This window comes from Carcharodon carcharias, chromosome 5 (genome assembly GCF_017639515.1).
Source record: "Carcharodon carcharias isolate sCarCar2 chromosome 5, sCarCar2.pri, whole genome shotgun sequence".
NCBI lineage: Eukaryota > Metazoa > Chordata > Chondrichthyes > Lamniformes > Lamnidae > Carcharodon > Carcharodon carcharias.
Window position 1 is genome coordinate 12,791,685 of NC_054471.1, and position 16,561 is coordinate 12,808,245.

A 16,561-nucleotide genomic window follows, 5' to 3' on the forward strand; every position below is an offset into this window, starting at 1 on the left:
GGAGCATAAAATGTTATTCTTAGGATGTGGTTTTTGCTGTAAGGCTGAGAATTACATCTTCATATAATGCAAAAAATTAGCACAGAGAGCGAGAAGAGTTGGAGGGACATGTTTGGGAGTTTTCTTTTGGAGCTGTTCTGTTTCCTGCCATCCAGTGGCGGCATTGTGCTATCAGTGATCTTTCCACTGGCTATTCCCATATTTTACCAAGAGTCTTTTCATGGCAACACATTGTATTTATATAGTGTCCTCAACATATAAAATGTCTCAAGGTCCTTGACAGGAGCTTTGTCAAACAATATTTGGACACAGAGCCACATAAAGAGTTTTTTTTTAAATTTGCTCATGGGACATGAGCGTCACTGGCAAGACCAGCATTTATTGCCCATCCCTAATTGCCCTTGAGAAGGTGGTGGTGAGCTGCCTTCTTGAACTGCTGCAGCCCACGTGGTGTAGGTACACCCACAGTACTGTTAGGAAGGGAGTTCCAAATTTTGATCCAGTGGCAGTGGAGGAACAGTGATATATTTCCAAGTCAGGATGGTGTGTAGAGGGGATCTTGGGTGGTGTTAGAACAGGTGTCAAAAGCTTGGTTAAAGAGTTTGGTTTTAAGGAGCAACTTGAAAGGAGAGAGATCGATAAAAAGGTCAAGTCATTGATATTCTTTGGAAGGTGTGGTGTCCAGAATTAAACACTGGCCTAACCACTTATCATAAATGTGCTTTTGTATTCTATTCATCTATTACTGAAACCACATATCCCATATGCTTTTTAAAAAATTGCATTCTTAATTTGTCCTGCCACCTTCAAAGATTTGTGTATGTACAATCCCAGGACTCTTTCTTTGAACCCCCTTTAAATTGTACCGTTTAGTTCATATTGTCTCTCCTCATAATGAGCAGGTGTAGGCTTCATGGTCCCTCAAACCTGCTTCACCATTCAATAAGATTCTCAACTCCATTTGCCCTCCCAATCCACATTCTTCTGATCACAATGTATAACTTCCGTGTTATATTGCATCTGCCTTGTGTCCTTCAATTTCACAGTTTATGTCCTTCTCTCTGTTGACACTGTCCTCATTAACAAGTAATTTCTACATCTCAAAACACGTGCAAATTTAAAATTATACCCTGTACACTCAAGTCCAGGCCATTAATATATTTATTAAAAAGAACAATGGTCTGAAGGCATGAGAGAGGGTGCAGAAAAAGCTTGTGAGAATGGCTCCAGGATTGAGGGACTTCAGTTATGTAGATAGATTGGGTAAGCTGTGGCTGTTCTCCTTGGAGGAGGTTGAGAGGAGGTTTGATTTAGATATTTGGACAGATAGAGAGAAACTATTCCCATTGGTGGAAGGATCCAGAACAAGAGGACATGGACTTAAGTTAATTGGCAAAAAAAAGCAACAGTGTCATGAGGAAGAACTAATTCAGGCAGCGAGTGGTTAAGATAAGGAATTAACTGAGAATATAATGGAGGCAGATTCACTGGAGGGAATTGGATTATTATCTGAAAAGGAAGACAGGAAAAAGCGTAGGACAATGGCACTAAGTCATAATGCTCCTTTGGTGAGCTGGTACAGACACGATGGGCCAAATGGCCTCCTTCTGCACCCTAACAGTTCTGTAATTCTGTGCAGCATAGCGGGAAGATAAGAGAATGGCACTTGAACTTTTCCTTTAGAGGGCCAGCATATACTGGATGGGCCGAATGGCTCCTTGCAGTGACACGGTCCTTCTCGCTTACTGTCTGTCCTGTGATTGGCTGATTACCTACGGCCAGGTAGGCGTATTCTATTCCCTGATAGGCTCTTCTCAGGACGAGGCGTTTGATTGGTCGGTGATTGTCCCACGATGATGAGTATCTCAGTCTGTGACTGGCTGTGTATCCTGCCGCAGGTCCACTGTGATTGGTTGTTGAGCGGTAGTTTAGTATCGTGCTACGTGATTGGTTTTCGAGCCGGTACTTTAGTATCGTGCTATGTGATTGGTTATCGAGCCGGTACTTTAGTATTGTGCTACGTGATTGGTTGTTGCTGACAGAGCTGGTGGTCCTGAGGAGTGAGGACGGGGTCAGTCTGAGTGACCATGACTTACATCCAGAACTGGGAGGATTTCGTCAAAGCGGCTGAGAAACTGTGTCTGACCGAGACCATGAAGGTACCAGTGGCTGGAGCCGGAGGGAGGGCGGGAGCAGGGTGACAGCCGCCCCCCCTACCCCCTTATGCATGTCCCAACCCCTGATATACCCCCGATACCGACCCTCGCCACATCCACACTCCTGATATCCCCCTCCCCACCCCGATACCGACCCTCCCCCTCCCCATATCCACGCCCCTGATATCCCCCTCCCCACCCTGATACCGACCCTCCCCCTCCCCATATCCACGCCCCGATATCCCCCTCCCCACCCCGATACCGTTCCTCTCCCTCCCCATATCCACACTCCTGATATCCCCCTCCCCACCCCGATACCGACCCTCCCCCTCCCCATATCCACGCCCCTGATATCCCCCTCCCCACCCTGATACCGACCCTCCCCCTCCCCATATCCACGCCCCGATATCCCCCTCCCCACCCCGATACCGTTCCTCTCCCTCCCCATATCCACACTCCTGATATCCCCCTCCCCACCCCGATACCGACCCTCCCCCTCCCCATATCCACGCCCCTGATATCCCCCTCCCCACCCTGATACCGACCCTCCCCCTCCCCATATCCACGCCCCGATATCCCCCTCCCCACCCCGATACCGTTCCTCTCCCTCCCCATATCCATGCCCCTGATATCCCCCTCCCCACCCTGATATCGACCCTCCCCCTCCCCATATCCATGCCCCTGATATCCCCCTCCCCACCCTGATACTGACCCTCCCCCTCCCCATATCCACGCCCCTGATATCCCCCTCCCCACCCCGATACCGTTCCTCTCCCTCCCCATATCCGCGCCCCTGGTATCCCCCTCCCCACCCTGATACCAACTCTCCCCCTCCCCATATCCGTGCCCCTGATATCCCCTTCCCCACCCCGATACTGAACCTCCCCCTCCCCATATCCACGCTCCTGATATCCCCCTCCCTCTCCCCATCCCGATACCGACCCTCCCCTTCCCCATATCCACGCCCCGATATCCCCCTCCCCACCCCGATACCGACCCTCCCCCTCCCCATATCCACACCCCTGATATCCCCCCGATACCGACCCTTCCCCTCCCCACATCCACACCCCTGATATCCTCCTCCCCACCCCGATACCAACCCTCCCCCCTCCCCATATCCACACCTCAGATATCCCCCTCCCCACCCCAATATCGACCCTCCCCCTCCCCATATCCACACCCCTGATATCCACCGACCCTCCCCATATCCACACCCCTGGTATCCATCCCCTTTCTCCACCCTGATACCGACCCTGCTCCCCTTATTCACACCCCAGATATCCCCCTCCCGACCCCAATACCGATCCACACCCCTGATATCCCCTTTCCCCACACTGATACTGGCCCTCCCCATATCCACACCCCTGATATCCCCTTTCCTCCCTGTGATACCAACTCTCCCCCTCCCCATATCCACACCCCTGATATCCCCTTTCCCCCAATAAACATGATTCCTCCTTCTCCCTGATACCGCCTCTCCTGACAGCAGCCTATTCCTGATGTCACCTGCTCATATTCCACCCCCCACAACATTTCTCTTGTGATATGTCCCCATTACTGATATCTTCCTGTATCTGACATCTCTGTACAATATATATCATCTCCCAGTTATCAAAATCCATTTACCACCACCTGGAAGTTTCTCTCCAAGTCACTCACCATCCTGACTTGAAAATTTCTCAACGTTCCTTCACTGTCACTGGGTCAAAATCCTGAAACTCCCTTCCTAAGAGGGTACATATTAGCATTGACCAGAAACTGAACTGGACTAGCCATATAAATACTGTGGCTACAAGAGCAGGTCAGAGGCCAGGAAAACTGTGGCGAGTAATTCACCGCCTGATCACCATCTACAAGGCACAAGTCAGGAGTGTGATGGAATACTCCCCACTTGCCTAGATGAATGCATCTGCTACAAAACTCAAGAAGCTGCATGCTGTCCAGGACAAAGCAGCCTGCTTGATTGGTACCATATCCACAAACACTCACTCACTCCACTGAAACACAGTAGCAGCTGTGTGTGCCATCTACAAGATGCACTGCAGGAATTCACCAAGGCTCCTTGGGCAGCACTTTCCAAACCTATGATCACTCCCATCTAGAAGGCCAAGGGCAGCAGATAGGTGGGAACACCACCACCTGGAAGTTCCCTTCGAAGTCACTCACTATCCTGACTTGGAAATATAGCACCGTTCCTTCATTGTCACTGGGTCAAAATCTTGGAACTCCCTTCCTAACAGCATTGTGGGTGTAGCTACACCACATGGACTGCAGCGGTTCAAGAAGGCAGCTCACCACCGCCTTCTCAAGTGCAATTAGGCCTAGCCAACAACAGCCACATCCCATGAAAGATTTTAAAACATTTTTTCACTCCTGATATATCTCCCCTTACAATTACCCCACTGCTACTTCCCCCTCGCTATCCCCCACCACTTCTGTTTCTCTACCCCCCCCCCCACCTTCACCGATATGCCTGCCCTACCCGCTATATCTCTCACCCCCCTCCAGTATATCCATTGCTGCACCTATGGCTGACTGCATACTGTCCTTGTTGTGCTCCAGGTTCGTGTGGTCATTAAGTATCGACACTGTGCTGGGCTTCTCTCCATGAAAGTGACTGATGATGTTGTGGTGAGTATGCACCTTGAGTGTTTGACCTGAGTGCTGACTTTCAGCTGTGACTTCATAATTCTTATTGGTTTGGGTTTCTGGTGACTCTGTCCCAGGGTGTGGATTGTTCTGAGCCTGGGTTTCTATTGCCTCTCTGTCCCAGGGTGTGGATTGTTCTGAGCCTGGGTTTCTAGTGCCTCTCTGTCCCAGGGTGTGGATTGTTCTGAGCCTGGGTTTCTGGTGACTCTGTCCCAGGGTGTGGATTGTTCTGAACCTGGGTTTCTAATGCCTCTCTGTCCCAGGGTGTGGATTGTTCTGAGCCTGGGTTTCTAGTGACCCTCTGTCCCAGGGTGTGGATTGTTCTGAGCCTGGGTGTCTAGTGCCTCTCTGTCCCACGGTGTGGATTGTTCTGAGCCTGGGTTTCTGGTGAGTCTCTGTCCCACGGTGTGGATTGTTCTGAGCCTGGGTTTCTGGTGAGTCTCTGTCCCAGGGTGTGGATTGTTCTGAGCCTGTGTTTCTGGTGAGTCTCTGTCCCACAGTGTGGATTGTTCTGAGCCTGGGTTTCTGGTGACTCTGTCCCAGGGTGTGGATTGTTCTGAGCGTGGGTTTCTGGTGACTCTGCCCCAGGGTGTGGATTGTTCTGAGCCTGGGTTTCTGGTGAGTCTCTGTCCCAGGGTGTGGATTGTTCTGAGCCTGGGTTTCTGGTGCCTCGCTGTCCCACGGTGTGGATTGTTCTGAGCCTGGATTTCTGGTGCCTCTGTCCCAGTGTGTGGATTGTTCTGAGCCTGGGTTTCTGGTGACTCGCTGTCCCAGGGTGTGGATTGTTCTGAGCCTGGGTTTCTGGTGACTCTGCCCCAGGATGTGGGTTGTTCTGAGCCTGGGTTTCTGGTGCCTCTGCCGCAGGGTGTGGATTGTTCTGAGCCTGGGTTTCTGGTGAGTCTCTGGCCCACGGTGTGGATTGTTCTGAGCCTGGGTTTCTAGTGCCTCGCTGTCCCACGGTGTGGATTGTTCTGAGCCTGGGTTTCTGGTGACTCTCTGTCCCAGGGTGTGGATTGTTCTGAGCCTGGGTTTCTGGTGAGTCTCTGTCCCACGGTGTGGATTGTTCTGAGCCTGGGTTTCTGGTGACTCTGCCCCAGGGTGTGGATTGTTCTGAGCCTGGGTTTCTGGTGACTCTCTGTCCCAGGGTGTGGATTGTTCTGAGCCTGGGTTTCTGGTGACTCTGTCCCACGGTGTGGATTGTTTTGAGCCTGGGTTTCTGGTGACTCTCTGTCCCACGGTGTGGATTGTTCTGAGCCTGGGTTTCTGGTGCCTCTGTCCCACGGTGTGGATTGTTCTGAGCCTGGGTTTCTAGTGCCTCTCTGTCCCAGGGTGTGGATTGTTCTGAGCCTGGTTTTCTGGTGCCTCTGTCCCAGGGTGTTGATTGATCTGAGCCTGGGTTTCTAGTGCCTCTCTGTCCCAGGGTGTGGATTGTTTTGAGCCTGGGTTTCTGGTGACTCTGTCCCACGGTGTTGATTGTTCTGAGCCTGGGTTTCTGGTGACTCTGTCCCACGGTGTGGATTGTTCTGAGCCTGGGTGTCAAGTGCCTCTCTGTCCCAGGGTGTGGATTGTTCTGAGGCTGGTTTTCTGGTGCCTCTGCCGCAGGGTGTAGATTGTTCTGAGCCTGGGTTTCTGGTGACTCTGTCCCAAGGTGTGGATTGTTCTGAGCCTGGGTTTCTGGTGACTCTCTGTCCCAGGTTGTGGATTGTTCTGAGCCTGGGTTTCTGGTGACTCTCTGTCCCAGGGTGTGGATTGTTCTGAGCCTGGGTTTCTGGTGAGTCTCTGTCCCACGGTGTGGATTGTTCTGAGCCTGGGTTTCTAGTGCCTCGCTGTCCCACGGTGTGGATTGTTCTGAGCCTGGATTTCTGGTGCCTCTGTCCCAGGGTGTGGATTGTTCTGAGCCTGGGTTTCTGGTGCCTCTGTCCCAGGGTGTGGATTGTTCTGAGCCTGGGTTTTTGGTGACTCTCTGTCCCACGGTGTGGATTGTTCTGAGCCTGGGTTTTTGGTGCCTCTGTCCCAGGGTGTGGATTGTTCTGAGCCTGGGTTTTTGGTGACTCTCTGTCCCACGGTGTGGATTGTTCTGAGCCTGGGTTTCTGGTGCTTCTGTCCCAGGGTGTGGATTGTTCTGAGCCTGGGTTTCTGGTGCTTCTCTGTCCCATGGTGTGGATTGTTCTGAGCCTGGGTTTCTAGTGCCTCGCTGTCCCAGGGTGTGGATTGTTCTGAGCCTGGGTTTCTGGTGCCTCTGTCCCATGGTGTGGATTGTTCTGAGCCTGGGTTTCTGGTGAGTCTCTGTCCCAGGGTGTGGATTGTTTTGAGCATGGGTTTCTGGTGAGTCTCTGTCCCACGGTGTGGATTGTTCTGAGCCTGGGTTTCTGGTGCCTCTGTCCCAGGGTGTGGATTGTTCTGAGCCTGGGTTTCTGGTGCTTCTGTCCCACGGTGTGGATTGTTCTGAGCCTGGGTTTCTGGTGCTTCTCTGTCCCAGGGTGTGGATTGTTCTGAGCCTGGGTTTCTGGTGACTCTCTGTCCCACGGTGTGGATTGTTCTGAGCCTGGGTTTCTGGTGACTCTCTGTCCCAGGGTGTGGATTGTTCTGAGCCTGGGTTTCTGGTGACTCTCTGTCCCAGGGTGTGGATTGTTCTGAGCCTGGGTTTCTGGTGACTCTGTCCCAGGGTGTGGATTGTTCTGAGCCTGGGTTGCTGGTGACTCTCTGTCCCAGGGTGTGGATTGTTCTGAGCCTGGGTATCTGGTGACTCTCTGTCCCACGGTGTGGATTGTTCTGAGCCTGGGTATCTGGTGACTCTCTGTCCCACGGTGTGGATTGTTCTGAGCCTGGGTTTCTAGTGCCTCGCTGTCCCTCGGTGTGGATTGTTCTGAGCCTGGGTTTCTGGTGAGTCTCTGTCCCACGGTGTGGATTGTTTTGAGCCTGGGTTTCTGGTGACTCTCTGTCCCACGGTGTGGATTGTTCTGAGCCTGGGTTTCTGGTGCCTCTGTCCCACGGTGTGGATTGTTCTGAGCCTGGCTTTCTGGTGACTCTGTCCCACAGTGTGGATTGTTCTGAGCCTGGGTTTCTGGTGACTCTGTCCCAGGATGTGGATTGTTCTGAGCCTGGGTTTCTGGTGACTCTGTCCCAGGATGTGGATTGTTCTGAGCCTGGGTTTCTGGTGAGTCTCTGTCCCACGGTGTGGATTGTTATGAGCCTGGGTTTCTAGTGCCTCGCTGTCCCAGGGTGTGGATTGTTCTGAGCCTGGATTTCTGGTGACTCTCTGTCCCAGGGTGTGGATTGTTCTGAGCGTGGGTTTCTGGTGACTCTGCCCCAGGGTGTGGATTGTTCTGAGCCTGGGTTTCTGGTGACTCTGCCCCAGGGTGTGGATTGTTCTGAGCCTGGGTTTCTGGTGACTCTCTGTCCCAGGGTGTGGATTGTTCTGAGCGTGGGTTTCTGGTGACTCTGCCCCAGGGTGTGGATTGTTCTGAGCCTGGGTTTCTGGTGACTCTGCCCCAGGGTGTGGATTGTTCTGAGCCTGGGTTTCTGGTGCTTCTCTGTCCCACGGTGTGGATTGTTCTGAGCCTGGGTTTCTGGTGACTCTCTGTCCCACGGTGTGGATTGTTCTGAGCCTGGGTTTCTGGTGCCTCTGTCCCAGGGTGTGGATTGTTCTGAGCCTGGGTTTCTGGTGACTCTGTCCCACGGTGCGGATTGTTCTGAGCCTGGGTTTCTAGTGCCTCTCTGTCCCAGGGTGTGGATTGTTCTGAGCCTGGCTTTCTGGTGCCTCTGCCGCAGGGTGTGGATTGTTCTGAGCCTGGGTTTCTGGTGACTCTGTCCCAGGATGTGGATTGTTCTGAGCCTGGGTTTCTGGTGACTCTGTCCCAGGATGTGGATTGTTCCGAGCCTGGGTTTCTGGTGAGTCTCTGTCCCACGGTGTGGATTGTTCTGAGCCTGGGTTTCTAGTGCCTCGCTGTCCCAGGGTGTGGATTGTTCTGAGCCTGGATTTCTGGTGCCTCTGCCGCAGGGTGTGGATTGTTCTGAGCCTGGGTTTCTGGTGACTCTGTCCCAGGGTGTGGATTGTTCTGAGCCTGGGTTTCTGGTGACTCTGCCCCAGGGTGTGGATTGTTCTGAGCCTGGGTTTCTGGTGACTCTGCCCCAGGGTGTGGATTGTTCTGAGCCTGGGTTTCTGGTGACTCTGCCCCAGGGTGTGGATTGTTCTGAGCCTGGGTTTCTGGTGCTTCTCTGTCCCATGGTGTGGATTGTTCTGAGCCTGGGTTTCTGGTGACTCTCTGTCCCAGGGTGTGGATTGTTCTGAGCCAGGGTTTCTGGTGAGTCTCTGTCCCACGGTGTGGATTGTTATGAGCCTGGGTTTCTAGTGCCTCGCTGTCCCAGGGTGTGGATTGTTCTGAGCCTGGATTTCTGGTGACTCTCTGTCCCAGGGTGTGGATTGTTCTGAGCGTGGGTTTCTGGTGACTCTGCCCCAGGGTGTGGATTGTTCTGAGCCTGGGTTTCTGGTGACTCTGCCCCAGGGTGTGGATTGTTCTGAGCCTGGGTTTCTGGTGACTCTCTGTCCCAGGGTGTGGATTGTTCTGAGCGTGGGTTTCTGGTGACTCTGCCCCAGGGTGTGGATTGTTCTGAGCCTGGGTTTCTGGTGACTCTGCCCCAGGGTGTGGATTGTTCTGAGCCTGGGTTTCTGGTGCTTCTCTGTCCCACGGTGTGGATTGTTCTGAGCCTGGGTTTCTGGTGACTCTCTGTCCCACGGTGTGGATTGTTCTGAGCCTGGGTTTCTGGTGCCTCTGTCCCAGGGTGTGGATTGTTCTGAGCCTGGGTTTCTGGTGACTCTGTCCCACAGTGCGGATTGTTCTGAGCCTGGGTTTCTAGTGCCTCTCTGTCCCAGGGTGTGGATTGTTCTGAGCCTGGCTTTCTGGTGCCTCTGCCGCAGGGTGTGGATTGTTCTGAGCCTGGGTTTCTGGTGACTCTGTCCCAGGATGTGGATTGTTCTGAGCCTGGGTTTCTGGTGACTCTGTCCCAGGATGTGGATTGTTCCGAGCCTGGGTTTCTGGTGAGTCTCTGTCCCACGGTGTGGATTGTTCTGAGCCTGGGTTTCTAGTGCCTCGCTGTCCCAGGGTGTGGATTGTTCTGAGCCTGGATTTCTGGTGCCTCTGCCGCAGGGTGTGGATTGTTCTGAGCCTGGGTTTCTGGTGACTCTGTCCCAGGGTGTGGATTGTTCTGAGCCTGGGTTTCTGGTGACTCTGCCCCAGGGTGTGGATTGTTCTGAGCCTGGGTTTCTGGTGACTCTGCCCCAGGGTGTGGATTGTTCTGAGCCTGGGTTTCTGGTGACTCTGCCCCAGGGTGTGGATTGTTCTGAGCCTGGGTTTCTGGTGCTTCTCTGTCCCATGGTGTGGATTGTTCTGAGCCAGGGTTTCTGGTGACTCTCTGTCCCAGGGTGTGGATTGTTCTGAGCCTGGGTTTCTGGTGACTCTCTGTCCCAGGGTGTGGATTGTTCTGAGCCTGGGTTTCTGGTGAGTCTCTGTCCCACGGTGTGGATTGTTCTGAGCCTGGGTTTCTGGTGACTCTCTGTCCCACGGTGTGGTTTTTTCTGAGCCTGGGTTTCTGGTGCTTCTCTGTCCCACGGTGTGGATTGTTCTGAGCCTGGGTTTCTAGTGCCTCGCTGTCCCTCGGTGTGGATTGTTCTGAGCCTGGATTTCTGGTGCCTCTGTCCCACGGTGTGGATTGTTCTGAGCCTGGGTTTCTGGTGACTCTCTGTCCCAGGGTGTGGATTGTTCTGAGCCTGGGTTTCTGGTGAGTCTCTGTCCCACGGTGTGGATTGTTTTGAGCCTGGGTTTCTGGTGACTCTCTGTCCCACGGTGTGGATTGTTCTGAGCCTTGGTTTCTGGTGCCTCTGTCCCACGGTGTGGATTGTTCTGAGCCTTGGTTTCTGGTGCCTCTGTCCCACGGTGTGGATTGTTCTGAGCCTGGGTTTCTGGTGACTCTGTCCCACGGTGTGGATTGTTCTGAGCCTGGGTTTCTAGTGCCTCTCTGTCCCAGGGTGTGGATTGTTCTGAGCCTGGGTTTCTGGTGCCTCTGCCGCAGGGTGTGGATTGTTCTGAGCCTGGGTTTCTGGTGAGTCTCTGTCCCACGGTGTGGATTGTTTTGAGCCTGTGTTTCTGGTGACTCTCTGTCCCACGGTGTGGATTGTTCTGAGCCTGGGTTTCTGGTGCCTCTGTCCCAGGGTGTGGATTGTTCTGAGCCTGGGTTTCTGGTGACTCTGTCCCACGGTGTGGATTGTTCTGAGCCTGGATTTCTGGTGCCTCTCTGTCCCACGGTGTGGATTGTTCTGAGCCTGGGTTTCTGGTGCCTCTGCCGCAGGGTGTGGATTGTTCTGAGCCTGGGTTTCTGGTGACTCTGCCCCAGGGTGTGGATTGTTCTGAGCCTGGGTTTCTGGTGACTCTGCCCCAGGGTGTGGATTGTTCTGAGCCTGGGTTTCTGGTGACTCTGCCCCAGGGTGTGGATTGTTCTGAGCCTGGGTTTCTGGTGACTCTGCCCCAGGGTGTGGATTGTTCTGAGCCTGGGTTTCTGGTGCTTCTCTGTCCCATGGTGTGGATTGTTCTGAGCCTGGGTTTCTGGTGACTCTCTGTCCCAGGGTGTGGATTGTTCTGAGCCTGGGTTTCTGGTGCCTCTGTCCCAGGGTGTGGATTGTTCTGAGCCAGGGTTTCTGGTGACTCTCTGTCCCAGGGTGTGGATTGTTCTGAGCCTGGGTTTCTGGTGACTCTCTGTCCCAGGGTGTGGATTGTTCTGAGCCTGGGTTTCTGGTGAGTCTCTGTCCCACGGTGTGGATTGTTCTGAGCCTGGGTTTCTGGTGACTCTCTGTCCCACGGTGTGGTTTTTTCTGAGCCTGGGTTTCTGGTGCTTCTCTGTCCCACGGTGTGGATTGTTCTGAGCCTGGGTTTCTAGTGCCTCGCTGTCCCTCGGTGTGGATTGTTCTGAGCCTGGATTTCTGGTGCCTCTGTCCCACGGTGTGGATTGTTCTGAGCCTGGGTTTCTGGTGACTCTCTGTCCCAGGGTGTGGATTGTTCTGAGCCTGGGTTTCTGGTGAGTCTCTGTCCCACGGTGTGGATTGTTTTGAGCCTGGGTTTCTGGTGACTCTCTGTCCCACGGTGTGGATTGTTCTGAGCCTTGGTTTCTGGTGCCTCTGTCCCACGGTGTGGATTGTTCTGAGCCTTGGTTTCTGGTGCCTCTGTCCCACGGTGTGGATTGTTCTGAGCCTGGGTTTCTGGTGACTCTGTCCCACGGTGTGGATTGTTCTGAGCCTGGGTTTCTAGTGCCTCTCTGTCCCAGGGTGTGGATTGTTCTGAGCCTGGGTTTCTGGTGCCTCTGCCGCAGGGTGTGGATTGTTCTGAGCCTGGGTTTCTGGTGAGTCTCTGTCCCACGGTGTGGATTGTTTTGAGCCTGTGTTTCTGGTGACTCTCTGTCCCACGGTGTGGATTGTTCTGAGCCTGGGTTTCTGGTGCCTCTGTCCCAGGGTGTGGATTGTTCTGAGCCTGGGTTTCTGGTGACTCTGTCCCACGGTGTGGATTGTTCTGAGCCTGGATTTCTGGTGCCTCTCTGTCCCACGGTGTGGATTGTTCTGAGCCTGGGTTTCTGGTGCCTCTGCCGCAGGGTGTGGATTGTTCTGAGCCTGGGTTTCTGGTGACTCTCTGTCCCACGGTGTGGTTTTTTCTGAGCCTGGGTTTCTGGTGCTTCTCTGTCCCACGGTGTGGATTGTTCTGAGCCTGGGTTTCTAGTGCCTCGCTGTCCCTCGGTGTGGATTGTTCTGAGCCTGGATTTCTGGTGCCTCTGTCCCACGGTGTGGATTGTTCTGAGCCTGGGTTTCTGGTGACTCTCTGTCCCAGGGTGTGGATTGTTCTGAGCCTGGGTTTCTGGTGAGTCTCTGTCCCACGGTGTGGATTGTTTTGAGCCTGGGTTTCTGGTGACTCTCTGTCCCACGGTGTGGATTGTTCTGAGCCTTGGTTTCTGGTGCCTCTGTCCCACGGTGTGGATTGTTCTGAGCCTTGGTTTCTGGTGCCTCTGTCCCACGGTGTGGATTGTTCTGAGCCTGGGTTTCTGGTGACTCTGTCCCACGGTGTGGATTGTTCTGAGCCTGGGTTTCTAGTGCCTCTCTGTCCCAGGGTGTGGATTGTTCTGAGCCTGGGTTTCTGGTGCCTCTGCCGCAGGGTGTGGATTGTTCTGAGCCTGGGTTTCTGGTGAGTCTCTGTCCCACGGTGTGGATTGTTTTGAGCCTGTGTTTCTGGTGACTCTCTGTCCCACGGTGTGGATTGTTCTGAGCCTGGGTTTCTGGTGCCTCTGTCCCAGGGTGTGGATTGTTCTGAGCCTGGGTTTCTGGTGACTCTGTCCCACGGTGTGGATTGTTCTGAGCCTGGATTTCTGGTGCCTCTCTGTCCCACGGTGTGGATTGTTCTGAGCCTGGGTTTCTGGTGCCTCTGCCGCAGGGTGTGGATTGTTCTGAGCCTGGGTTTCTGGTGACTCTGTCCCAGGATGTGGATTGTTCTGAGCCTGGGTTTCTGGTGACTCTGCCCCAGGGTGTGGATTGTTCTGAGCCTGGGTTTCTGGTGACTCTGCCCCAGGGTGTGGATTGTTCTCAGCCTGGGTTTCTGGTGACTCTGCCCCAGGGTGTGGATTGTTCTGAGCCTGGGTTTTTGGTGCTTCTCTGTCCCACGGTGTGGATTGTTCTGAGCCTGGGTTTCTGGTGACTCTCTGTCCCAGGGTGTGGATTGTTCTGAGCCTGGGTTTCTGGTGACTCTCTGTCCCAGGGTGTGGATTGTTCTGAGCCTGGGTTTCTGGTGACTCTGTCCCACGGTGTGGATTGTTTTGAGCCTGGGTTTCTGGTGACTCTCTGTCCCACGGTGTTGATTCTTCTGAGCCTGGGTTTCTTTTGCCTCTGTCCCACGGTGTGGATTGTTCTGAGCCTGGGTTTCTGCTGCCTCTGCCCCACGGTGTGGATTGTTCTGAGCCTGGGTTTCTGGTGACTCTGCCCCAGGGTGTGGATTGTTCTGAGCCTAGGTTTCTGGTGAGTCTCTGTCCCAGGGTGTGGATTGTTCTGAGCCTGGGTTTCTAGTGCCTCTCTGTCCCAGGGTGTGGATTGTTCTGAGCCTGGGTTTCTAGTGCCTCGCTGTCCCACGGTGCGGATTGTTCTGAGCCTGGGTTTCTGGTGAGTCTCTGTCCCACGGTGTGGATTGTTCTGAGCCTGGGTTTCTGGTGACTCTGCCCCAGGGTGTGGATTGTTCTGAGCCTGGTTTGCTGGTGCCTCTGTCCCACGGTGTGGATTGTTCTGAGCCTGGGTTTCTGGTGACTCTGACCAACGGTGTGGATTGTTATCAGCCTGGGTTTCTGGCGACTGTCCCAGGGCATGGATTGTTCTGAGCCTGGGTTTCTGGTGAGTCTCTGTCCCACGGTGTGGATTGTTCTGAGCCTGGGTTTCTGGTGACTCTCTGTCCCATGGTGTGGATTGTTCTGACCGTGGGTTTCTGGTGACTGTCTGTCCCATGGTGTGGATTGTTCCCCTGAAAGTGAAGCACTTGAAGGGGAGCAGGAACTGGAAGGTGGAGTGTTCACTGAGTTAGGACCAACAGCAGTGGCTCATTGCTGGAATCTGCCTGTTCTCTGATCACCAGACATCTGTATGTAGATGAGCTGCTGCTTCAGGCTGACTGTAGAGAGCAGGGGCTGGGATTTTGGAGTTGCTATCCCTGTGTTATATCAGATAAACGGCACAGAAACAGGTTGTTTGGCCCAGCCAGTCCATGCTGGTGTACGTGCTCCACTCGAGCCTCCACCCACCTTTTCTCATCTAAATCTACCCATCATTCTCTTCTCATACTTGTCTAGCTTCCCCTTAAATGTATTGATACTATTCACTTCAACCACTCCGTCTTAGCGAGTTCCACATTCTCCCCACTCTTTGGGTCAAGAGATTTCTTCTGGATTCCCTATTGGAATCCTATCTTATATTAATGCCCTCTGGTTATGTTCTTTCCCACAAGAGGAAACATTTTCTCAGCATCCGCTCTATCAAAACCTTTCAGAATTTTGAAGACCTCCACTTGGTCATCCTTTTGCCTTCTCTTTTCAAGAGAGCAGAGATACAGCCTGTTCATCTGTTCCCTTCCGTATAATGGCGACTGGAACGGTTTGCAATAGTAAGAGTTTGGTCCATCCAAAGTTTGCTACAAGTTTCATGTAACTCCTCCATCTCAGTCATCCTAGGTTGGGGTGGGGTTTCACTCATGATGGTGAGTTTACCCATATTGTCAAGTGAGGATGCAGTCTCCCTGGCTACACTTACTGAAAACTAAACATCCTCAATGATATCAAACAGGCCAGGCGTGTCCCAGTGTTGGAGAAATTATCATAAGTTTGGTTTGACCACATGGAGTACTGTGCAAAGTTATGGCCTCCATATTGTAAAACGCTTAAGAGACACTGCAGAAGGTGCATGGGATCCCAAAGATATCAGATCTCAGATCTATTCGATCTGTCAGGAAAGATTGAAGAGGCTGGAGATATTTATGATGAGCTGATCATATCCTTAAAGTTGCTAAAAGTGTTTAAGGTAGACCTGGATGTTTGCACTTGAGAGTGATGGAAAATAAATATAAGGTAGTCACTAATAAATCCAAAAGGGAATTGATGAAACGCACCCTGAGAGTGGTGAGAATGTGAAGCTCCTTCCCACGTGGAGTAATTGTGATGCATTTATGTGGGGGTGGGGGCACTAGATAAATATATAGCAGAGAGTAATAGAAGGATATATTGCTGGGGTGAGATGAAAAGGGTGGGTGGAAGCCTGTGTGGATCTTAAACACTGGTATAGGCCAGTCGGGTTGAATGGCCTGTATCTGTGCCTTACACACTGTGCTGAGGCCATGTGCCTTGTTGAAGGGTCATGAGGACTTGAAACGTCAACTTTGTTCATCTCCGCCGATGCTGCCAGACCTGCTGAGTTTTTCCAGGTTAATCATGTTTTTGTTTTGGATTTCCAGCATTTGCAGTTTTTTGTTTTTATGCCTTGTTGATTGCATTGTTACAGCTCAACAAGGGACACTCATTTCTTTCTCTCTCTTTCCTTACCCGCCCTCTCTCTCTCTCCCTTCCCTTCCCCTGCACTCTTCCCAGTGCCTGCAATACAAGACGGACCAAGCTCAAGATGTCAAGAAGTTTGAGAAATTGCAGAACCAGTTGATGCGTCTCATGGTTTCCCGGGAATCTCGGAGCAACCTGATGGAGATGGACTAAAACTGAGTGTCTGCTGCCAAGCCCACAATTGGAGGGGACAAAGAGAACTTTTCTTCTGTGTATAGAACCTATTGGGAACTCAAGGTTGAAAGACTGGTACAAATTTAAGAGGGGGGTTGTGGGTCTCATGAGACTGGATAAAGTTTCCCCGAGGAGGCTGCGGTGGGAACTTGAGTTTATTGGAGCTTCAAATAAACTCCTCTTGGTGGATGGACTGGAATTGGTTCAGCTGGCAAGGCTGTGACCTCTGTGAATTCTGGTCATGTTTCATGTTATATATCTGCAGTCAAGGCAAACTCCTTTTCCTTTGCATAATCCTCATGGGTTTGAGATTCCTGGGGGAAGCTGCCAGTTAGTATCAGAGCTCGATGCTAAAATAAATTATCCTTGGCTGAACCTGCCTCATCTTTTATTTTCTCTCTCTCTGTCTCTCTGCACCTTAGTTAGCTCCATTGGGGTGACTTGTGGCCTTGGTCAGCAGCTTTACT

At 52.7% G+C, this 16,561-nt stretch overlaps 2 protein-coding genes across 2 annotated transcripts in view; both read left to right on the forward strand.

The window, feature by feature from the left end:
• Nucleotides 1–2,015: 2,015 nt before the first annotated feature.
• On the forward strand, nt 2,016–16,469 carry srp9 (signal recognition particle 9). The gene is made up of 3 exons (XM_041188419.1): nt 2,016–2,159; nt 4,719–4,787; nt 15,954–16,469. Exons 1-3 carry the CDS (start codon nt 2,088–2,090, stop codon nt 16,071–16,073), a joined length of 261 nt encoding a protein of 86 aa, XP_041044353.1. The 5' UTR covers nt 2,016–2,087; the 3' UTR covers nt 16,074–16,469.
• LOC121278214 (epoxide hydrolase 1-like) overlaps nt 2,104–16,561 on the forward strand; it is a 72,799-nt gene continuing 58,341 nt past the window's right edge. Inside the window, exons 1-2 of the mRNA XM_041188417.1 lie at nt 2,104–2,159; nt 4,719–4,787. The gene's annotated coding sequence lies outside the window, so the exon portion shown is untranslated. The remainder of the gene's footprint in view (nt 2,160–4,718; nt 4,788–16,561) is intronic.